The 22,710-nt window shown below is 42.2% G+C and overlaps 6 protein-coding genes and 3 non-coding genes across 13 annotated transcripts, besides 1 other annotated feature; 3 read left to right on the top strand and 6 right to left on the bottom strand.

Moving 5' to 3' along the window:
* Positions 1–1,316: 1,316 nt before the first annotated feature.
* Positions 1,317–1,429: a mobile genetic element.
* A 291-nt stretch (positions 1,430–1,720) lies between these two features.
* Positions 1,721–9,040, bottom strand: Synd (Syndapin). Of its 3 annotated transcripts, none has more exons than NM_001275858.1 (10): positions 8,966–9,040; positions 6,508–6,614; positions 5,855–5,964; positions 3,917–4,254; positions 3,578–3,804; positions 3,394–3,514; positions 3,216–3,326; positions 2,952–3,163; positions 2,624–2,781; positions 1,721–2,548 (listed from the first exon to the last, which is right to left on the bottom strand). In NM_001275858.1, the coding sequence occupies exons 2-10, from the start codon at positions 6,609–6,611 to the stop codon at positions 2,442–2,444; spliced, it is 1,488 nt and encodes a 495-aa protein (NP_001262787.1). In that variant the 5' UTR covers positions 6,612–6,614; positions 8,966–9,040; the 3' UTR covers positions 1,721–2,441. The 3 variants fall into 3 exon arrangements, with proteins under 3 accessions (NP_001262787.1, NP_001262786.1, NP_788697.1); NM_001275857.1 differs by lacking the exon at positions 8,966–9,040 and adding an exon at positions 7,374–7,442; NM_176520.2 differs by having other exon boundaries at positions 1,983–2,548; positions 2,952–3,160.
* A 343-nt stretch (positions 9,041–9,383) lies between these two features.
* CG31223 (uncharacterized protein) lies at positions 9,384–10,712 on the bottom strand. The gene is made up of 2 exons (NM_169932.2): positions 10,623–10,712; positions 9,384–10,563 (listed from the first exon to the last, which is right to left on the bottom strand). Exons 1-2 carry the CDS (start codon positions 10,649–10,651, stop codon positions 9,408–9,410), a joined length of 1,185 nt encoding a protein of 394 aa, NP_732563.2. The 5' UTR covers positions 10,652–10,712; the 3' UTR covers positions 9,384–9,407.
* Positions 10,713–11,258: 546 nt separating this feature from the next.
* On the top strand, positions 11,259–17,172 carry Adss (Adenylosuccinate synthetase). Its single transcript, NM_142661.3, has 5 exons — positions 11,259–11,563; positions 13,757–13,859; positions 15,496–15,775; positions 15,846–16,206; positions 16,271–17,172. The coding sequence occupies exons 1-5, from the start codon at positions 11,393–11,395 to the stop codon at positions 16,697–16,699; spliced, it is 1,344 nt and encodes a 447-aa protein (NP_650918.1). The 5' UTR covers positions 11,259–11,392; the 3' UTR covers positions 16,700–17,172.
* On the bottom strand, positions 13,627–14,744 carry asRNA:CR44047 (antisense RNA:CR44047). Of its 2 annotated transcripts, none has more exons than NR_074031.1 (2): positions 14,501–14,744; positions 13,627–13,913 (listed from the first exon to the last, which is right to left on the bottom strand). The 2 variants fall into 2 exon arrangements; NR_074032.1 differs by lacking the exon at positions 13,627–13,913 and adding an exon at positions 14,152–14,436.
* A 427-nt stretch (positions 17,173–17,599) lies between the features above and the next one.
* On the top strand, positions 17,600–18,526 carry CG17272 (uncharacterized protein). The gene is made up of 4 exons (NM_142660.4): positions 17,600–17,746; positions 17,874–17,904; positions 17,972–18,036; positions 18,100–18,526. Exons 1-4 carry the CDS (start codon positions 17,744–17,746, stop codon positions 18,448–18,450), a joined length of 450 nt encoding a protein of 149 aa, NP_650917.1. The 5' UTR covers positions 17,600–17,743; the 3' UTR covers positions 18,451–18,526.
* On the bottom strand, positions 18,483–19,658 carry RpS20 (Ribosomal protein S20). The gene is made up of 4 exons (NM_079697.3): positions 19,566–19,658; positions 19,266–19,421; positions 18,948–19,037; positions 18,483–18,707 (listed from the first exon to the last, which is right to left on the bottom strand). The coding sequence occupies exons 1-4, from the start codon at positions 19,566–19,568 to the stop codon at positions 18,594–18,596; spliced, it is 363 nt and encodes a 120-aa protein (NP_524421.1). The 5' UTR covers positions 19,569–19,658; the 3' UTR covers positions 18,483–18,593.
* snoRNA:Psi28S-2562 lies at positions 18,779–18,913 on the bottom strand. The gene has a single exon (NR_003902.1). It is a non-coding gene; the product is annotated as a snoRNA:Psi28S-2562 (small nucleolar RNA).
* Positions 19,090–19,229, bottom strand: snoRNA:Psi18S-1295. Its single transcript, NR_003901.1, has one exon. It is a non-coding gene; the product is annotated as a snoRNA:Psi18S-1295 (small nucleolar RNA).
* A 332-nt stretch (positions 19,659–19,990) lies between the features above and the next one.
* On the top strand, positions 19,991–22,710 carry CG17271 (uncharacterized protein). Of its 2 annotated transcripts, none has more exons than NM_001043269.3 (5): positions 19,991–20,238; positions 20,298–20,411; positions 20,473–20,693; positions 21,041–21,189; positions 22,345–22,710. In NM_001043269.3, exons 1-5 carry the CDS (start codon positions 20,128–20,130, stop codon positions 22,560–22,562), a joined length of 813 nt encoding a protein of 270 aa, NP_001036734.1. In that variant the 5' UTR covers positions 19,991–20,127; the 3' UTR covers positions 22,563–22,710. The 2 variants fall into 2 exon arrangements, with proteins under 2 accessions (NP_001036734.1, NP_650916.1); NM_142659.2 differs by lacking the exon at positions 22,345–22,710 and adding an exon at positions 21,396–22,213.

Below are 22,710 nucleotides of genomic sequence, written 5' to 3'. Positions count from 1 at the left end.
AAAGCCAGATGTTCAGTGATTATAACTTCTGAGCTAATGAAGCTGCTAAGCGATCGGCATTATTAAAACTAAGTACACACTGAAATCTTAAGCTTTGTATTACTGAGTTTGTAATATATATAAAAATAATTACCTGGGCTAATTAAAATGATAAGGCAGACATTCAAGTTAAATGCTTCTTTGTAATATAATAAAAAAAAAACAAATTTTTTCTGTCATTGTAGCAAGAGTTTTTCACGATTAGTCACGATCTTCACTAATCGTGACTTGGCATCCCCCAAAACACTAAGTCAAAAACACTAACGCAAAATTGTACGTTTAGCATATATTGAGAACTCAAAACGACGAGTTAAAGAATTGAAATAACAAAAGTTTTCTGAATAATAAAACTAGTGAGTTTATAAGATTATCTAACTTGAAATGCAATAAGGTGCTCATTTTTCCATTTGCTTAAAAAGTCACAGACGGCAAGTGAAAAAGGCATGCAGGTAATTAAATTGTTGTTGTAAATTGATGAGCTGGTGCAAAAAATAAATGAAGGTAAATTCACACTGCATACGGCATTGTAATAATTCTATTATGGAGAATATGGATAAACATCGATCAAAGTAAGTACACTTTAAAAAAATAAATAAAGCATATAAACAGTTTTCAGAGATAATTATTTAATGAATTTTGAAAAGTAGTTTTTGATATTTATTTACTTGTTACTAATTATTTATGAACTGAATGAAATAAATATATTTACCAGAACAGTAACTCCATATTCTAAATGGTAGAATAAATAGATTGCAAATTAAATTAGTATCATGCGAATTGTTTTATCACCATAAACCAATTTCACTTAAAATGGCTTTGTTTCGTTTTGTTTACTTTTTATGCCATATTAGTTTGCTAATCTTTTCAATGGCTGTTAGCAGCGCTGCTTTAAATTAATACTTAATTACGACCGTTAGTATGAAAATGAAACAAAAAGTTAAGGAGGCGAGGTAAATGAGACGATCATTTCCAAAAAAATTTGGCATATCAAATTTTAAGACGATAAAAAGAAGCATTTTCAGAAAATGTAAGATAAGTAACACAACTAGTTTTTTCGGCTTTTTTTATTACAAGTCTAGACTTCATTTTAGCTTAGTATCGAAACAATTTGAAGCATATTTCGATCTTCATTTACAAAACAATACCTTGGCCCTTATACTCGCATTTCTTCTAAACTAATTTTATTATAAAAAAGTGAACGCTATAATAATTAAAAGGAAAAATTTTAAACTCGATAATTTAGCACAGATTTTTTCGGCTTGTGGTCGTCACTAGAATCTGTATGCCTACGCTGATTTCTAGCTTTAATAATTTATAGATCGAAGCGATCTTACGGATAAACGGGCATGACCAAATTGACTCATCTAGTGATCCTGATCAAGAATATATAAACACTATAAAAAAAACACTTCATACTTTTTAATCGAGTAAACAGTTAAACTCTACAAGTAACGCGTATGAAAATCAAGGGTTAATCATATAACAGTCAAAAAATAAATTAGCGGTAAATAGCTAACCCTTGATTTTTCTAATAGTGATTGAAATTAATATGATCATCCCCAAAAGCATGCAACGAATTTGAAACTCTAACTGAACGGTTTAAATAATTTAAAAGCGTAATATGAATCAATTCTGAAGTTCGAATCTAAAACAGACCCAAATAAACTGAAGAAATCGTAATCGGGTTTTGGTTTTTTTTTTATTTCAATAATTTAGGTCATTTAAAAATGTACATTTACAGTATACATAATCCAACACGTATGTATACACAAAACTTCATAAATAATATAAAATGTTCCAGAAACGCATTACAAATGCTATGCATGTACAGTATCTAAATATGCCAAAAACTACGCTGCGCCTCCCGGCTGACCACATAAAAGGTTTACGGCACAGAGAGGGAGTAAAATTGCCGCCGCATCATGACAAAAAGTACATAATTTCAGTTTCAGTTTGTTATACATAGCATAAATATTACATAATACAATTAATTTGTAATGTCATTCCGTACATTGACGCTTACACTTATTGTTCTGTTGACGACATTCGCTAAGTTTGCTGTTACATATCTGCATGTTCGTATCGGCCTGCTAACGGCCGCATTGCTACTGTTGGTGAGTTGATTGGTAGGTTGGTTGGATGATCGGTATCGGTGTTGGGATCGCTGCATCCACTCGATGCCCAATGCCTTAGATGCCGCACTATCGTCCGGATAAGTACGAATAGTGCAAGCGATTGCTCATAACAATTTCTAATACATATGTATGGTAATTTTTCATCAACGACTCTTTTACTGAATACGCAATCCGTAATGCGTCTCTAACCTCTGTGTTATGCTGCATATACATATCTGCGCGTATATAACTGCTTAACGACTTCCCCTATTCTTCCCCTACGCCCGCTTACGCGGTCTCCACATAGTTGGCCGGATACAGTCCGACGCGCCCATTCATGCGTCCCTTGCACCAGCCTTGTTCGTCTTCATCTTCGAGCTTCTCGAAAACATCACCTGAAAGAGTAAAAGGGTCGAACGAGCGGTGAGCGGTGACCGTTGGAGATTATCATATGGAGGGCTTCTACACACCTTGCTTGAATGTGAGCTCATCACTTTCAGCGCCCTCGTAATCATACAGCGCTTTGACCGGCACGCCTGGCTCACCGTTGTCCACCAGCACGTTGTCGCTCTCGTCCCACTCCTCCTCCTCGTCGAATGGATTTGCATCGACTTTGCCGTTGCCGTTGCTGTGTATACAAATTGAAATCAATTAGTTCAATGAAAATGAGCGCATTCAACGCGACGTGTCTCTGGATTGGCGAGCAAGCCAGCCATACAGCCATACACAACCATTCAGCCATCAAGCCATCAGGCAGTCCAAGTGTAATTCAAAACAATACAAACTGTTTCAACTTACGTTACGCTCGAGTTGCGATTGGATGCCGCTGACGCCGCTGTTGCTGCTGCCGTTGCCGTCGCAGCGCCGGCAACCGCCGCCGATGTTTTGGCTTCCGATGTGGTGACTGAGGATTGCGTGGTCGCTATTTCGCTCTTCACACTCGCTCTGCTGCTGACACTGCTCAAGGTGCTGGTGTTCTTCTTCAGGCTGTTTGTCTGGGGGTATTCCTGCTAAAGAGCTGGCTTAGTCTGATATTAACTACTGGGTAGTCAACTGGCTTACGTGCACATCCTCGGCCACAGGTCGCTGGTTGATGAGCGTGATGGGTGCTGCCGGCAGTGCCTCTTTTGATTTGTTGCCCTTGGCAATGTCACGGAACTCCTCCGTATATTCCTGTCAACAAATAGGAAGTTCTTCCATTAGCGGCCACACTGGGCTTCAGTAAAAACAGAAAACTCACCACAAATGATGGCCAATTCATGGCCATGTTAATGCCATGATTGTTCGACCACCATTTTAGGTCTTTCTGCTGGTCTGCATTGTTGATCGTGTGGGAGAACTCCTCGTAGATTTGGGGCAGGCTGTAAGTCATGTAAAAGTTATTTAAATGGATCAGTTAAACTCAAATCAAATTCAATTCGCACCTTTGCACTTTTGTGAGGTCCAGGCACGAGTGCACGTTGAACAGGATTTCTTTGAAGAACTGCAAACGCGTCTTCTCAAAGGTTTGGCACTTTTCAAACACGGATGTCATGTCCTCGATGTACACCGAATTGTATTTGGTGATTTCGGCAATCGCCTGCTCGTACTTTTCCCGGCACTTTTGCACTTGATCTTTGGTCTTTTGCACTCGATCGTGCATTTTCTTCACCTAATTAGGAAATGAGAAGTGGTGTGAGCATAAAATTAATAAATAAATTAAATTAATAGTTATACATACATATGTATAACTAAACTATTGCTTTTACAAAAAAGATCCTTACCTGATCCGGCGACAACGAGCTATCGGCATTGGCATTGCGTTCCTGATTGGTAGCACTGCGCTCCGTCTTGCAGGCCGAATGGTAGTCCGCTTTGGCCTTCTCGACCTTTGCCAGCAGCTTGGCCCAGGGTTTCTGGGCCTTCTTGAACAGATCCTCCAGGTCCTTGCGCTCCTTGATCTGCATAAGCGTGTGGTGGTAGTTCTCCTTCTGCCACGTCTTTATCTGGCTGTTCACATCGTTGCAGAGATTGTCCTTGATCTTCATGTGAACGTCGGAGATGCGTTCCGATTCCGTCAGAACGCCCTTCCAGGCTGCCTCCGTGGTTCCGTATTCCGGGCCTGAAACAAATCAGACATTCGTTATATATCTCTTTTAGCGTTTCTCAATTAACAACAGATTACAAGCGTGTCACCCTGTCGAGCTGTTTGCGGCTGACGTCATCGTGAGCCCCGCGGGTACTTGGTTTATCTAATCAGCCGCAGCCGCAAGATATATACAAACATACATATGTAGCCATATCTATAGGTATAGCAAATATAAAATGCCCGAAGAATAAGCGCTTGTATGGGTGCTGCGATGGAGGAACATCGTACATTTTTGGCATTTTTTATTGGGACCCCAAACACACGGCAATCAAGTTGATATGATGCTCGTCTTATAATTGGCAGTGCACGGAACTCGTTTGCCTAACGACTCACTATTCCCAATTCCCCCTGTGAAAAGGCACACAAACAGATATATAGAAATTGAGACGCTTAGCACACAAATAACTCGTTCTATTTTCTCGTCGCATTGATTTTTGAAACCATTTCAAGCGACGCTCTGGTGCCGGTTTGCTTTGGTGCCGAGTTATGGGCCACTGTCCAGCGCTTCTGCCTCCCAGTCTCCGTATCTGTAACTGTGAACGTATCTGTATCTGTATTTGTATCTGCACACGTATTCGTATCTGTATCTTTGGCTAGACGCGGCTAGGCAAATTCCTCGCAAATAAGAAAACTCGAAGAGCACTCGGAGGCGGAGGAAGTGATGGTAGTCGCTTTTGCAATTGCCCATCGCTGGTTACTGTGAAAGTGGACACTGAGAATTCCGTGCAGAGGCGGTCACAGAAAATAGCAGCAATAGAAGCAAACAGTACCAATGGGGCAAAGCGGTTTCCAACTTCGCAAGCGCTGTACTCGATTTCATTTTACGAAGAAGCGCGCACACTGTGCCGGACATCCGCTAAAAATGGTCAAAGACCCAATTCCGAAAACAATGAGTGAGTCGATGATTACCGCCGTTTTCGAAAATAGTATTTGGTAGTGTGTACTTATAGAAGTACATATATGAGGCAATAGCAAGGTAATAAAACCTTAAGAACCCATATAACTTATATATCAAAAAATAAAAATTGTATATTACTATAAAGCAGAAACCCACAGATATTTGATTCTTTATTTATTTATTATTTTCTCTTGTACAAACTTAAGATTTCCGCTGCCGAATTTTAATTGTTTAGAATGAAGAGTGTGAAGAGTGTATGCATATGTTTATGTTAGTTAATCCAAACACTTTGCCAGCCCCGCTCATTAACATACTTAAATAAATTGGTGTGGCGATTTTGAACCACAGTGCGCAGCTTTTGCAGAATACAACCGACAAAAACGAGGTAACGAAAAACGTAAAAAAAACCATTAATAGCTTAAGCCACTTATCGCACAACGGCAACAACAATGCTCAGAATGATGTACAGAATGTAGAAAATAAGAACAGCCAGTGGGCCAAATAAGTGGTGGGAATTCAACGTGAGCGGGTCACTTGATGCTCCACTGGGCTTTTAGCTCGTGAATGAATGTGTTGGCCAACAGAAGGCTTCCACGACTGATGATGTCTCATCCCACAGGCCACAGCCACCCACATCCCCATATCTCACCAGATCCCCACCTGCCGCTCACTTACCTTTCTCAATGAGTTCACCCCATTTCTTTGACCAGGTGCGCAGGCTTTTCGCATATCCCTTCTCGATGTCGGCACGCTCCTGAATCAGTTGCTGTAGGTCATTGCAGAGTCTGCGGGCGAAATGAGACAAGAATCATAATAATGCAAACCGGTTTGAATTTTTGTCTTGGGTTTGGGCTTCGGGTGTCGATATATTCGGCTGGCAATGACCCAGCGTCGCCCAGTGCAAATACACAGAGAGAACCCATTACCTATTTGCTTAAAAAGATTGATTGTATCACTAGAAATCAAAGCTCATTAAAAAAGTTTATGAAATGTCCACATAAGTAGAACAAATTGAGTTAATACTAAGACCAATGCTTATACCAAGGTCTTTATATTTTCTTATTTTTTTCCCTTAAATAAATACGAATTGCTGTAAGTTTGCATTCAAAACAATGTGATGACACTGCATGACCTACTAAACACACAGAAAAGATACAGTTACCAATACCAATTGGTATGACAGAAACGTTGAAAAACGATTGGGTTGCAGCTACGAATATGTTTTTGAATATTAAGCCAATTGTATTATGTCGAGGAATTCGACTGACATAATGGCAAAATAAAGTATCTCTCTGTGCACCAAGACTCCCTGGGGATTATCCACTCACTTGTAACCATCCTCGATCCGCTTGGTGGTGCGTTTGTAGTTGCCGGGCTCCCAGAAGGAATCGCTTCCAGCCTGGAGGAGCTGATCATCGCTGTGGTGGGACATTTCCTGTGGATTCCAATCAATATTAATCAATCACATACGACGGGCTTAAGCGCAATAATCGTAAAATATGAGTTTTGTTACGTAAATAGACACTGCAGACATAAACAACTTCCACACAGCAGCAACAACAAAAAGCTCTTTGTTTATACGCAAACTTGTATTTTTGTAGTGTTTGGCTAAGACCAACAAATCGTTTGTTAAACGACATACTATAGTAAACCCAAACGAGACGGGCTCTGAGTAAATTTATTGTTTGCCTAATTTGTTCAATTAAGAAATTCCTTCACATTGATGCAACAGGCAGAACTTTAATTACTGGAGCCTTATCAACGACCATATTTCTTGACGGTTTCGCCGAGTGTCCCCATTGATAAAGACTGGACTTATCACCCCTGACTCATTGTGCAACTTTGCATGGTGTTCTGCCAATGGGTTTACTATTTTCAAATTGGAATATTAAGGTAATGTCTTATTTTAATTGAAAAAATTTTCTTCGAAACTAAAAAATAAACATATTTTTAACCATATTAAGATAAATAAATATTTGTAATTTATTTTGAATTCGATTATTTTTAGTATCGCTTTCAAATATTATTTCTGTTTTTTGAGATAAATAGATAATGTTGACAGATTTTCTTTCTGTGTAGCATACATTTTCCACCGTAATAGTTTCATCTTATCAAGGGAATTCTCATGCACCCATATTTTGTAACCCAGATAAATGAGATCCCAAAAATTGAATTTGAAATTTAATATACATACACGCTTCAGGTGTTCTGCATTTCTGATTGTACGCTGAACAGTTGATACGCTTGTTTTTACTCCGGACAAATTCGAAAATTAGAATTCGAAGCAATTCTAACAATTTGGCGTTCTGCTTGCTTTGATAGTGCTTTTTTCTTTCCTTTGAAGTTATTCCCATATGCCTCTGGAACCTTCAAATATCTATCAACAGTTCTGCAGCTGCGATTTATCTGTTTGGCAATGTTCCGATTAGGCAATCCTTGCGAGTGTAGGAAGTCTACTTTTTGACGTTCCAATAAGCAGCAGCTTTACCCATTTTTTCTTCAAATGTAGCTCGAAAACACTTTATTCGTTTATTTGTTATATTTTTTCAATACAACAGTTTATACTTGTCCACGCAATACGAAGAAATTTAAGCTGCATCTAATTCAATGACCAACAGAAAACTTTGATAAGAAAAGCATTTTGGACAATTAAAAAAAGCATGCAAATAAATGATCGATTTTGTTAAAAAAAAAACGATTGTGCGTCTAACCTAAGAGCAGCAGTGTACATCGTATTGGAGACCCTTACGTGTGACAACATTTAACATTTCAATTCTCTCTGTGTAGCGAGCTAAATTTTTTCATACTCGGCGATGGGAAATCTTGGTATCTTATCAGTGGAGTGGAGTTTCCCTGCATCAGCTGTTTGTAAACAATGCAGTCAGTTTGAGTTCCACTCGCACACACCCGTATGGTGAATAACGGTTATGTTATCAGCAGCATTGACCGGTTATATACATGCTTTCTTATTTATATATGTATAATAACCTCTGCTGAAGTTTAATCACCTACACACATGTGTAGATTGGTGATGTTGGGTCTGCTGAATGTGGAATCTTGTATCTTGGGTTGACTTGATTTGGGCGTCATCGACTCACGATGCGCTTACGGATTTTCCCCATCATCGGCTATAAATATAAATATAGGATCGCGGCTCAGTGCGATTTTCGTGTTTTGCGTGTGGAAATGGCCAGCAGAAAGTTTACAAACAGGTTGACGCATACTTCGCATATTTGTGGAGATAGATAAGCACCTTTACGGCGCTCTCACAAGCACTCGCGCCACACACACACACACACATACGTATATGCACATCTAAACCAACACGTCGCACACTTAGGCGATAAGAAATCCCCCTCCGCCAAACAACCAAGAAACTCGTTTATCTTTGAGATTGAACTTGTCTCGACCGTTTCTACTGTAAATATTTGCATCGTTTTCCAGCACACCTTACATAAGGTTTTCTTGGGGCGCTGCTATTAAAATGCTTTCGCTGTGCACTAATTTTTAGCAGGCGAAGCGTACGAAGAGCACTTGCTGGCCGATTGGATTTTGTTGTTGCCAGACGCACACCGACACGCACACACGCTCGGCTAGGTCACACAAACACACGGGAAGCGAAATTCCGCTACACCCAAACGCGTTTACATGAAATGTTCTGTTCTAAATTGCGATCGCTTTTGTTGTTGCTGCTGCTGCAGCTGCACTGCATTTAAATGGTTGTTAAATAATCCTTGGCTTTGGGTCTCTGGCACTTGTTCATACCGAAGCAGGGCGACAACCTACCAATAACAAAATAGCGTAAAAAAGCACTACAACTCGAGTGTGTGTCTGGAATCGCCAACTAAAAAAACTATGTGAGGTGTGACCGTTTCGCGACCATTCAAATACACCTCGCGGCTAGCTGAAAATACCGCTCCATACGAATACAAAAATACCGAAATGTATTTAGGATATACATTTATTTTTAAGACATCTGTACATATTTTTAAGTACTAGTTACAGTACTAGCACAAAGTCAAGTTTTACTTAAACCAATTTGTTCTTTAAGTCCTTAAAATACTGAAGTTTCCAATCAAAATGTGTACACTAATTATACATAGTTGTATTTAAATTCCAAGTAAAATAAAACAATAAAATAACAATCAATCTATAGTCAATACCGCTCCAAATTTTGTGGACAATATAAAAACAGAATTATTTTGAAATGTTTATTTTAGAGGATTGCTTAAAGGACTTCTTCCCGCGCCACATACGACAGCATAAACTCGATTTTGCGAACCAGTTGCGCCAGTTTGGTGCGATCCAATTGCACACTTCCGCTGGCCAAAGCGAACAGCTTCTGGAACTCGGCTTCCTGGGTATTCTTACGGCGACTGATTGCCTTCGTCTGCTGCAGCAGATAGAGAACATCACTAAGGGCGGCCAACTTGTGCTCCTTCGTAGCCATCAACTGGCGGGCATCCTGCTGCAGCTGCTCCCTGTTGTCGACGAGGAAATTGGCACCTCCTGCAGCACTTCCAACTGCAGCCGCGCCGGCAGGACCATTACCCGTGGTGATGGCTTCCATCTCTACGGAGACAATAGCGTCCTCAGCATCCTCGAAGTTGGTGCCGTACTTTAAGGTGGCGCTGAGATTGACAAGGTGGGCCACTGCCTCGCTGGCATTGGTCCTCTGTTCGCCGCCAAAGAAACGAGCCACACAGGCGTAGGCGCTTAGTATGTTCCACAAATTGTAGTGCAGGCACGGAGACGGAGTTTTCTTGCATATATCGGAGAATTTGGCAATGCTCCCGAAAATTTCGGGAACACGGCTCTCTTTCTTGGCAGCTTCTTCGGGTGTAGGTATAATCACAATCTTAGAGTTCTTCGGCTTGATCCACCAGGGCTTGTAGTCTGGCATAAGCTTCATGATATCTCCATTGGTGATCAATTTCTGGAACTCATCTTGCTCCTCTGTAGTTAACCGGCTCCAAACTTCATCCGCATCGTTGATATCAACGCCTTTCAGTCGAGTTGCAATGTCTTCCTCCAGGTCTTCATCCAGTATGTCCCCCTCGGTGACGTTTTCTTCCGCCTCATCTTCTTCTGACTCTCCTTCCTCGCCTCCATCCGAGTCCAAACTATTTTCCAGGCCATCTGTATCAAATTCCTGGGGATTGAAACCACTGTCCGTTTCTCTCATCCTCTTCAGTATGTCGTATATTTTCCGCATGTCCTCCTGGCTTTCCTGCGTTACCGTGTTTTGGGTCAGCTCGTCCTGAATGCAGGACTTGTAGAAAGCCTCGGAACATTTAAGGTGCTCCTTGGACTTGTAGCATCCCACGCTGCAATACAAAGCATTGCACTTGGGACAGGTGTACTTGAAGGACACCTCGCGACAGCTGCAGGAGATTAATATATATTGAACCGCTATAATTAATATTACTTGTTAACTACTTACAAGTGACACTTTTCATCGGCTTCCGACATGGTCAAACAAAATGGAATAAACAAAATAGTGCGGTCGCCAACAGCTGATCGCTGTAGTGTGACCGTAACCACGATTCGTTAAGTAACGGCTTTTCAAATGGATAAGTTTTTATTTTGTTGTAAACAAAATAAAGTTGTTTGTAAACAAATTATACGACTTAGATATTATAAGAGTTGGATTTAATTTGAATTACGCAATTTCTCTTGTTTTTTACATAGGAATTTATTAGCAAATAACTATGTATATCAAATATGAACCTTAAAGATAAAATATATTTAAATATTAACTAGTTAGTCTTTTTACAAAAATTCGTTGTAACTAAACAATACACCTATCAACTACGAACATCAATGAAAAGAGAATAATAATATATTATTTAAGTACTTTAAATGTAAAAAGACTTATGAGAGATTGAAAATGCTTATATAAATGAAAAACAACTTAATTAATTAAAAATAAAAATATAACTGCAAATAAACAGTAAGGGACCTAATATGACCGTACCACCTCCACCCACGCAACGCGTTCAGTGTTACCATCGCGAGCCGCTGGCGCAAATGGCGCGCGCAGTAGGACCGCTCGCCCGCACCGGGCCACCCTCTGTTTGTTTTATAGCCAAATGCTGGTCGAGCGCAGCCAGCAGAGAGTAATCACAACGTGTTCGCGAACGATTTCCGAGTGCCCGAGATCCGTGTCCGTGCTCCGATCCGATCCGATCTGTTCCGTTCCACTACGGGGAAATGTCTGCCAGCGCCACCAACGGCACGCACTACGAGCAGCTGCACCAAGGCCGCACCAAGATGTACAAGTCAAAGGTGGACGTCGTCCTGGGAGCCCAGTGGGGCGACGAGGGCAAAGGCAAAGTGGTGGACATGCTGGCCTCCGATGTGGACATCGTCTGCAGGTGTCAGGTGAGCAGAGGGCATAACCGGAAAGTAGGGAAAAATCAGAAGAATCGCCATTGATAACGCGCGATATCCTTGCCCAAGGACATCCAAATCTAGGCACCCGATAGCCCAGTTAGCCTGCCACCCAGCTTCTGCGTATTTCACCAGATGAGCCACCTTTTTCCAACCCGAAAGAGACTCGCTATCGCTCTTTTCGGCCGCCGCCGCCGCATGCTTTCCCATTTGTATTTATCAATTCTGCCATCTCGCCATGTGGTTGCGTCTGTGTGCGTCCGTCCGTGAGCCTGTTTGTCCAAGTGTTCGTGCAGAGCGCGCATGTGTGCTCCTCTCCCCTGCCCTCCCTTGAGCTACATTTTCCACTTCCATTGGCGTTCCCATGTGTTGGTCTGTATGCCGTAGTGCTGCCGTCGCAGCGGTTTTCACGCCAAATCTGGCTTGTTTCAGAGGTCAGGAACTAACTTAGTCTGCAGGTGTAGTTAGCATGTTCCCGCCTACACAGGTTCACTGAACAAAAGTATTTCCAAAGAAAAATATCTATTTTATAGATACAATTTTTCTTGTTCTTATAGTTTTTACTAAGAAAACGATTAGTTATAAAAAATATTATGTAAGTGATGTCAAAAAAGAAAGTAGCATGTCGTTGGTATTCTTTTCATAATTGAGTTCAAGGCTAAACTTTTTCTATTCCATATATTTTTAAATAATTTATATCATTACCCGAATTATATTTCAAAGGAAAAACAGTTAGGTAAACTTTCTTCTATTATATTTTTACTCTTGAAAAACTTTCCTATGCATTGTAGTAACGTTTTAGATTTTTTTTTGCCTATTTATTTAAACATAAATCAGCAAATTCTATTTTATTCATAAATGTCCCACCAACCAATGTTCTTCAAGACAATAGCCTACAGCACTAGTATTCCGTCAGCATGTCTGCCAACAATGTTGGCGCAGCAGAATTCGTCACTGGTGCTCTCTGTCTCCTTCTCTCTCTGCGAGCGGCCGTCTCTTTCGCGGCTGACGTTAAATTCTATCCCCATCCCTCTTCCACACATCTGTGCTGGCCGCTCGGCCGCCGGGTTTACATAACCGCCCAACATCATTTAGCAGAAACTTGGAGTCATGGTCATAGAATCTCTGGAAATGCAATCCAATCGTTCATAATTATCTATAGTTTTCAGAACTCGGGAGGGCTGTAAAAACATCCGTAGGATTAGAACATTGCGTGCTAGTAACGGGTTGTTTATGTCCGACCACTTGTTGATTTCTCGAAACCATCTACGCAGTTCAATGGACGATATGCGGCCAGAAGCGGATTCAAAACCATCATTGTGGTTGGTCCGCAGAATCGAAGTCTTATCAGTGTGCCTTATATAATAGCATTCTCAGTTGATAATCGCACTGAGTCACACGACTGACACGCCCCCTGTGATGGGTGATTTCCCGATTTACTGGATCGTTAATATTATGTATGTACAATACATATGATCTGTTCTGAATTACGCATACTGCGTCTCCAAAGGCCAGGAACTCGTTTCGAGGGCATTTGAAGGCGCGCCGATTGCGATCTCGCCATTTCACCGTATCTTATCATAGACCCGGACTATAAGCTATGTGCATACATACATACACATGTATGTATGTATAAGCCCTCTCCTTGGCACCGCGTAAACATTTTGATTATCTTGTTTTTGGTTTTTAGCAATAATTTGTGAAGGTTCCAGAATTTTCACTCTTCTGCTGCCGCTAATCACCCATTTCGTATTCTCCTGACGGTCGGTCTCTTCATATAGAAAACAAATTCGTTAGATTAGCGAAATGTAGGCATTTTCTGTACAGTTGCCAAAATGAAATGAAACGGAAAAACACATTAAATTTCTCGAGTGCTTACGTGAAATGGTCGTAGTTATCTGTATGTGTGAAAACGTTTTCCATTTATTGTCATTTGATATTTGTGGGCACGTGGGACAAATACGTACTTATGTACATATGTATGTAGATACCCCTTTCGATGGGCTCTGTGTGTTTCAATTCGCAAGATATACCTATAATATTTATTTATTTTTCCCACAAGCTTTTGTTTTTCTTCTCGCTCGTCGCACAAACGAAAGCAAAACAAATATTGCTAATTTTGTATATCAACAGGCATACTTTGTATATCTGGGAAACTACATTTTCAATCTTTCCAATCCACAGGGCGGCAACAACGCTGGACACACTGTGGTGGCTAATGGCACGGAGTTCGACTTCCATCTCCTGCCCAGTGGAGTTGTGAACGAGAAATGCGTTTCCGTCATTGGTAAGTTGGGATGCTGATTTGGTGTATATTGTACGTAGGCCAGGATCTGCAAGACTAATGAAGAAAAATAAGTCTTAGCTCATTGTATAAAGTATCTTGTATGATTCCCATCATAACTTGATGGGGATCTTCTAGATATAGCATACAACTTTTTTATTTTTCAAGTTATAAGAATATTTTGACTAGAATATTAGAACGCATATGCAGAGTTTATAGAGAAGAATTGTCAATGAAAATGAGCAAGATATTCCCCTTTGTATTTTTTCTATTACATACATATCTACAGAATTTTCGCATACAGTATAGGTCGTAAATATACGGTCTGTTGTCCGTTTGTTTTGCTTTTAGTTTTCACTCGCTCTGCGGCGAAGTGAAATTGAACGTATCGAACATACATATACATGCTGCTATATACAAACATATGCATATATGTAGTCCGATATATAGAAAGTCAGATGTAGGCAAGGAATTTCTGGCAGAGATTTAGTGCATCATTGACATTGGCTTGCGGGTCAGTTGGTCTGTTTTTCGACTTTGGTACGCCGTTTGACCGTGAAAACGAAAGGTTTTCTCTATTCTATTTTCGTAGATAAGCAATTTAGATAATTAAATCAGCGTGGAATATGTAAAATGTATATTACCTGGGTGCCAGCCAGTGCCGCAGTGACGTCACCGACTGTCAACGCCAAGGTCGCCAGTTTGTCAATAAAATAATCGCAACTTTGTCAAAGTTTAATCGATGTTGCAAGCAGGGCGAGTGGTCGTGGGTGGGTGCGGTGGGGTTGGGGTTGGTTTGTTTGCACAGAGCAACAAGCCATCCGCACTGTCATCGTTTGTCACAAGACTAATTTACGAGATAGTCAGAACCATCCGCACCAAGCCAGCGAAACCCCACAACCACCACAATTCCCCAAAAGCTTTGCCATTCAGATATCGTTTATGACACTCGACCACAAAAAAAAACTGAGGCTCACATACGTGAAGCGGAAAATTATTCTAATCAGGCAATTAACTTATTATTTTTAATTTCCTTGCCGCTCGGAACTCAATTCAAAACGACCCCGTTCGTTGAGCCGGCTCGCGTGTTTTGGCATTATGATATTTAAATTGGTTCCATGGATGCGCAAAATAAGAATACTCATTTCGTTTATTATGCAACAATGTCTCTTCGCGCTATCGATATCAGTCTTTGAGGGCAGCCAAATCTCTATGCTGTTGAAGCAGTTCTTATGTGACATTTAAGTTGATCGAAGAACGTCTTATCTTGACTATTTTTTATAGGACCATCAAGAAAAGTCCATGGATTGAACGATAACTTGTGCGATTTGCGAAGAACTGTTATAAAAGCATTAAAACGTATTCGTTTTCTGAAGAATTTAAGAACTTGATAGTTGCTTTTACTTTTCCTGGGACACACAATATACCGTTTTGCTTTGTTTATTAGTTTTAAACAAGAAAAGGCCCTATTAAGTTGGCTTTTACAGAAATGTGTTTTACGGCAATAAAACTAAGATTTAGAGACCCCTGCCAACTGCAGTTTGTTCGTAATTTATTAGTTATTGAATGCAGGGACTTTGCAAATGGCTAGTGACCGGAAAATGAACGAATACTAAGAACATGAACCCTACATTTGCAGGCAATGGCGTCGTCATTCACCTGCCCTCGCTATTCGACGAGGTGCTGAAGAACGAAGCCAAGGGGCTGCAGCACCTAGAGAACCGGCTGATCATCTCGGATCGTGCCCACCTGGTTTTCGACTTCCATCAGCATGTGGATGGCATGCAGGAGGCTGAGAAGGGCGGCAAGTCGCTCGGCACCACCAAGAAGGGCATCGGTCCGGCTTACTCCAGCAAGGCTACCCGCAATGGCATCCGAGTGGGCGAGCTGCTCGGCGACTTCAATCTATTCAGCGAAAAGTGAGAGGAGTTTTGGCTGGGGGAATTAGGGGAACCTAGATTCTAACCGCCCTCTTTGACACCCATTTAGGTTCAAGTCGATTGTGGCCACGCACGTGCGCCTGTTCCCATCGATTAACGTCGACGTAGAGGCCGAGCTGGCCCGCTACAAGGACTACGCGGATAAGGTTCGTCCCTATGTCAAGGACACCATTTGCTTCCTGCACACTGCCCTGCGCAACGGCAAGACGATCTTGGTCGAAGGCGCCAACGCGGCCATGCTGGACATCGACTTCGGCACGTATCCGTATGTGACGAGCAGCAACTGCAGCATTGGCGGTGTTCTCACGGGCCTGGGTCTGCCCCCGCAGACGATTGGCGAGGTGATTGGCGTGGTCAAGGCCTATACGACGCGAGTGGGCGACGGTCCATTCCCCACCGAGCAGCTAAATGTGAGTAGTAGCTTTGTGAATACCCTTTCAACCGTTTGGCTTATGATCCCCATTCGTTATGCAGGATATTGGCGACTTGCTGCAGACGCGCGGCTTTGAAGTCGGTGTCACTACCAAGCGGAAGCGCCGCTGCGGCTGGCTGGACATACCGCTGCTGAAGTACACCTCGCTGGTCAACGGCTACACGTGCATCTGTCTGACCAAGCTGGATATTCTCGACACGCTGCCGGAGATCAAGGTGGCCGTGGCCTACAAGAAGCCCAATGGCGAGAAGCTTGACCACTTCCCCGGCACCATTGCCGAGCTCGGAAACATCGAGGTGGAGTACGCCGTGCTGCCTGGCTGGCAGACATCCACTGAGGAGGTGCGCAACTTCAAGGAGCTGCCGGAGAATGCCCAGAGCTACGTCCGGTTTCTGGAGAGCGAGCTGAGTGTGCCCGTGCGCTGGGTGGGCGTTGGAAAGGGCCGTGAGTCCATCATCAATGTGCATTAACCAGCAAAGGCAAGGGTGCCGACGACGTACTTATGCCTACCAGTTCGTGTATCTGAGACGGAAACGCTTTAGTAGAGCCCATTGGGCAGAAACGGCGCTTAAAATATCCAAACACAACTACAGACCTAACCACCCACAAATACAACTAATATTTCGACTATCTACAACATTTGGACACAAATTATTAGCATATTGCTTCTTTAAGCTATACTTTCTAGTTTTGATGTTCACAAATTCATTTGAAGCGGTGCCGTCCGGGGCTCGCAAGCATATATTATATACTATAACTTCTTGTTTGATGAGGACGTACTTAGTTTTTAAGATCATCAGGTGCAGTTTCAGATTTTTTGTATGCAAAGGGAAGCAGATATTTTTTATTGTACAATAACTAAATAATGTTGTTTTAATATTTAAATACAACAGTGTGCTCTGACTTGTGTAATTGTGTCGCAAGGTAAATACATTTTAAAGTCAAAAAGAAAATGTTTTTTATTTTGGGTGAACCCATTTAGTTAAAAAGCGTTAAATCTATTAGAAGCTGGTTGCAGTAAAAACTAATTAGCTTATAATAAGATTAAAGGGGATCAAACATTCGTATTTTAATTTAATAGTAACAAATGTAACAAAGATTCCGTAAGAATATGAATTTAAATTCAAATTTATCTCAAATCAGTTTTTTAAAGCAAACTAAATGAATATCAGTGTAGGTCATCAATTGAAATATTCCTACAGACGGAGTTAAATGATATGTGTTATTTAATTGATAGACAAAGTTTCTTACTTTTTAATTCATTTCTAAAAAGTATTCCCTAAATCTGGATAATTTGAATTACCGGGAATCCCACAGTTATACGGTCTTACCACAGATAAATGTGGTGTTTGAATTTGCCGTCAACGGTCCCATAACTTGTTGGTCACACTGGGCTGCTACCTGTTTGAGTTCTACGCTTCGTTTATTTATTAACTCTATCTTATTGTTTACGGTATTTATTTATGGTTTAGTAAGCTTAATTCAACTAATTGAACGTATTTAAAAACTCTAAAATGGTGAGTTACATAAGCCATTCACTTAAACTGAAAATGCTTTCTTCTGTTCATAACTGCACTTTCCACTCGACTGCCCCCATTAACCATTTGTATTTATGCAACTTTCTACTTCTGAACTTTATTTCAGGCTCGTTACTTTAAAGAACAGGACATTGATGGTAAATATGCGTATCAATGTGAATTGATGATTTCATACCGAAAACATTTCTTATCTGTAACCCCCAGAGTTCCGTGAGTGTTTTTATCTGTTCGCCCGTTCGGGCCAAATCAACAATTTGGACGAACTAACCGTGAGTTGAGCTCCCACCCCAGAAAAAAAAAACATACTAATGGTGTAAACTTCACGTCATCAGGTTATTATGCGTTCTTTGGGTCTTTCGCCGACGATCCAAGAACTGGTTTCCTATCTGAAGCAAAAGAATGGGAAAATGAGCTTCGCCGACTTCCTGGACATCATGCATCAGCACTCCAAGGTGGAGAGTTTGCCGGACGAGGTCATTGCCGCCTTTAAAGCGGCCGATCCGCAGAATAAGGGCACCATCTCGGCCAGACAGCTGCGTAATCTACTTCAAAACTGGGGAGAGGGCCTGTCCATGCGCGAAGTGGACAACATCTTCCGGGAGGCCAATGTGAACAACAATAGCACTGTGCGGTATGCAGACTTTGTCAAGATTGCATGCGCCCCAGTTCCCGACTACTATTAGACTGCCTTTACCATAAAAAAACATTCCAGTAAAGTACTCCAATTTTCGCACAATAAAGTTGGCCAAATGTGTATGGAAAAAGTTCTTTGTTTTTATTAGCACGCCAAACTTTTCGAGGTGTAAAAATGTGGCATCTGCCGATCTTAGTTGGCGATGGTGACCTCAACCTCTACGCCGGGCTCGATGTTGATGGAGGTAATCTTCTTGACGATCTCAGAGGGCGAGTGCAAGTCGATGATGCGCTTGTGGATTCTCATCTGGAATAATGTAATATTGATTTAATATGCAACTCCATTGGCAAGCTAATAGCTGAGTCATTATTAATTAGTTTTGTCGCATTCAGAGAGGCAAAGTGTGAGGAAATACCAACAAATTGTACTATGAGAATACGTTTTATCTGGGCAAATCATTGATACTGTGGAGCGACTGGTTGAATGCCCAACCACGATATCAGATTCGCCCGTTTGTTACTATATATATTATAGGGGATAACCCACCTGGAAGCGATCCCAGGTCTTGGAACCCTCACCACAAGGAGTCTTACGGGTGGTGATGCGAAGGGTCTTGGTCGGCATGCGCACGGGGCCCTGAAATAAATGAATATTTAAGAATTAGAAAGGAATTCCTCATGAAAATGGGTATTGTAGCCTGAACCATGTGATATTCCAGCTCTGCAGTCGATCAGTGCGGGAATAATGTCCGATTCTGGCACTTTATCTAGCATTTATTAATGACTAGGCTAAGCGTCTGGGGGAACGCAAAGCCTCCAGGTAAATGCAACCTCTAAATCCCTGAGTTGGACGCAAAATTCTCACCTTGACGCGCAAGTTCTGGTTCTTTGCACCGTTGATCAGGTCGCGGCACACATTCTCCAGCGAACGCACGTTCCTGGATGTCAGGGTGATGCGGATGCGGTGCACAGAGGCAGAATCGCCGACATGGGGCTTCTCAATATCCTTGGGTGCAGCAGCCTGTGGATTTGGCGGAAACATCGATTAAGTGGGGTTAGGTTGAACGGCCATCGCACGTGCACGGTATTTCGTGTTGGCAAGGGCAATGCAAGCACTACTATTGACTCGCAGTAGTTGCGGATTGTTCGGCAACAGCATTCTTACCATTATTTAGCAATTTCCCTGGTCGAGATATTCAAATCTTTGTATTTTGAGCAGCGCTGAACCAGTCAATTTGCTGGTTGAAAACGAAGAGAAGTTTTACAGGGTGTCCACGGTAGACCGTAGCTTCAATCTTTAAAACACCCTAATTATGCCCAACTGCATTTGGGGTGTTCCTTGAGCTAAATATTAGCGGGGTACTAATACTAAACCCCTAACGGTGAAATCGTACACATATTAGATTGATTAAATTTTGAGTTGTTAAATGGAAGCATCAAGTTTGTTTTTATGATTTTTTTTTTCGGTTTGAAGCATGATAATATTATCTACGCGCATACCCCTAACCCAGGCGCGCAGTGTTGTCATGCCGCTCACACGTTTCGTGGCGAATGTCCGCACTTACCTGAGAATCAGCTGTCGCTCGCTGCGAATGTCCACCGGCGAAGAAGAAGCGATTTGTGTACGTGTGTGTTTCGTCTTTGCGACGTGGTGATTACAGAGCCACCAGAAGCGATATAGATCCCAAACCGATCCGATCCGATCCCCGCCAGAATCCAGCACTTCCATGCAGATGCGCGTCACGGAATTGCCAGCAGTTCAGCTGCTGCTGCCCCTAATCCTGATTGGATTGGCCAGCGGACAGCGCGTCGCTCCCGGAGTGAATCCGCAGCACTATGTGAGTGATTTGAAGCACCCCCATTCGCCAATGAGGGAATTAACCCACACATATTGCAGCAACAAGTGCCGCAGCAGGTGCCGCAGCACCACCCACCGCCACCACCGCAGCACCACCAGCCGCAGTACCAGCAACAGGTCCACTCAGCACCCGGTGTGCCGCCCCAGCAATACGTGAGTGCAAATGCGCATTTCCGAATGGCAAGCAATTAACCAGTAGGCCTCCGACTTCCAGCAATACGAACAGGTTCAAGTTCCCGTGCAACAGCAGGCACCGGTCCAATATCAGCAAGTTCCTGTGCAGCAGCAGCAGCAGCAACATCAACCAATCCACCAGCAACCGACGATGCAGCAACAGCAACAGCCGCAGCAGGGGCACCACCAGCAGGCAGGTGGCCACCACCATGGGCAACCGCAGCAAGTCCTAAACACCGGCAACATTCAGCAGGAGCGCGCGTAAGTGCCCGTCTATCTTATCACTGCCACTGGCAATCATTATCCATCAATGGAGCTTTAGGGTATACGAGTAAAAATGTCATAAATAAATCATAAAAGTGAAGGGAGGTATTTTGTTGTACCGCAAACCTAAGGCTTAATTAGGAAAAAAGTCTATAAATTAAGCATAGTGACATTTTCATACAGCAAATGTTTCCATTCGCATTTAAAGAAATTATATATCAAAAGTTCCATGTTAAAAGTAAATTAGACATAGTACTTACATAATATTTCTGGGCTGATCTATTTCTTCAACCAAATCAACGATCAGTTGGATCTAATACCAAACCTTACTCTTTCAATTTCAGTCACATCCAGGAGCACATGCAAGTGCCAATCGATACGAGCAAGATGTCCGAGGCTGAGCTGCAGTTCCACTACTTCAAGATGCACGACTCGGACAACAACAACAAGTTGGACGGCTGCGAGCTGATCAAATCGCTGATCCATTGGCACGGTAAGATAGCTACTGCTTTTTAATCTGGCTCGCTGGTTAGAGTTGCGTTTGTGGTTTCTGTATTTCGTTTTGTTTGACCCACTATTCTGTTCTACTTCTTTGCATATGCGTAATAAAACTGGGCTGTTTCCGGTTATGGTTGTGGTCATGCTCGAATCTCATGCTAATCCATCTCGCATCCGCCATAACAAATCATTGCCATGCAGAGCAAGGCAGCAAGGAGCAGCCGAACGGTGAGAAGCCGCATGTGGAGGAGAAGGTTTTCTCCGACGAGGAGCTGGTGGCCCTCATTGATCCCATCCTGCAGATGGACGACACCTCACGCGACGGCTACATCGACTATCCGGAGTTCATTAAGGCGCAGCAAAAGGCCGCCGAGAAGCAGCAGCAGCAGCAGCAGCAACAACAGCAGCCGCACGAACAGCAACAGCAGCAGCAGCAGCAGCCGGTTCATTAGTAGTCACCCAGATGCGTTCAGTTTACATACATAAAACCATGTCCTCGTCCCGCGCTCTGTGACGTGCAACACATACTCCTGTTTCTGCCCAAAACACCCTGAAATTACGTTGACCTCGTCGACGATTTTAGCGCACTTCTTAGATAAATTTGAATGAAATTTACTTAACATGCTGCAAGCATTCCAATCGGAGAACTTCATTGAACAAATTGTAACTAAACGTCCTTCTGAGAACTCTTTTTTCAAAAGATTCGCATTTTCGAATATTATTTCTCACGAATCTCTCGAGTGGGTTGTGCAATTCCAGCCGCCTTGTTTCGTTTTGTTTTCGATTGTCATAATTTTAGTTACTTTTCGATATGAACTAATTTTTAAGCGCGACTTTAGAGCAGCAAAAAAAACAGACTGATTGTGTAAACGTTTGTTTTGTACAAAAAGAAAATGAAACTATGCAAAAAAATAAGCGAAGAAAACCCCGTCTTTTTAAACTGAAACCTACTATATAGACGCATGCAAATCTCTGTAAGTAAAGCCGAATTAGCGAATAAAGTCAACTTCAAATCACACGCGACCACCACATGTAATCCCTCTATCAAGTAGAATTGTAGACACTAGAACACATTTTCCGGTTTCGGGTGAGCTTAGCTAACAAGTTAACCATGCCCAGCGGAGCCTTAAAGTGTACATTACCTTTCTAGTCAAGGATAGTGGAGAAAAACCAGCCGAGGCACACCAGGAAGGCCACGCCGAGGGCCAAGCGCAGCAGCCCGATGATCACAAATCCGGATCTGTGTACACGGACAAGGCTCTGGAGGACACCATTGACTATGTGCTGAAGTCCATGGACCTGAACAACGATGGATTTGTCGACTGGGCCGAGTACCGCAAGACTGAGGCCAACATTGGCAAGGACTAGACCAGACTAGACCAGTTTCATCCCAAGAGAGCCATAGAACTTGACAAATTGTTGATCTTTTATACATGTTGCCTATACATATAGCAATTCCGATTGAACACAGTTTACAACTTTTGTACTTTGCTAAATAAAATGATGCTAAAAATGC

This window comes from Drosophila melanogaster, chromosome 3R (assembly GCF_000001215.4).
Source record: "Drosophila melanogaster chromosome 3R".
In the NCBI taxonomy this organism is placed as follows: Eukaryota; Metazoa; Arthropoda; class Insecta; order Diptera; family Drosophilidae; genus Drosophila; species Drosophila melanogaster.
Note: the sequence above shows the minus strand (reverse complement) of the source record. Positions and strands in the feature narration are given on the sequence as shown.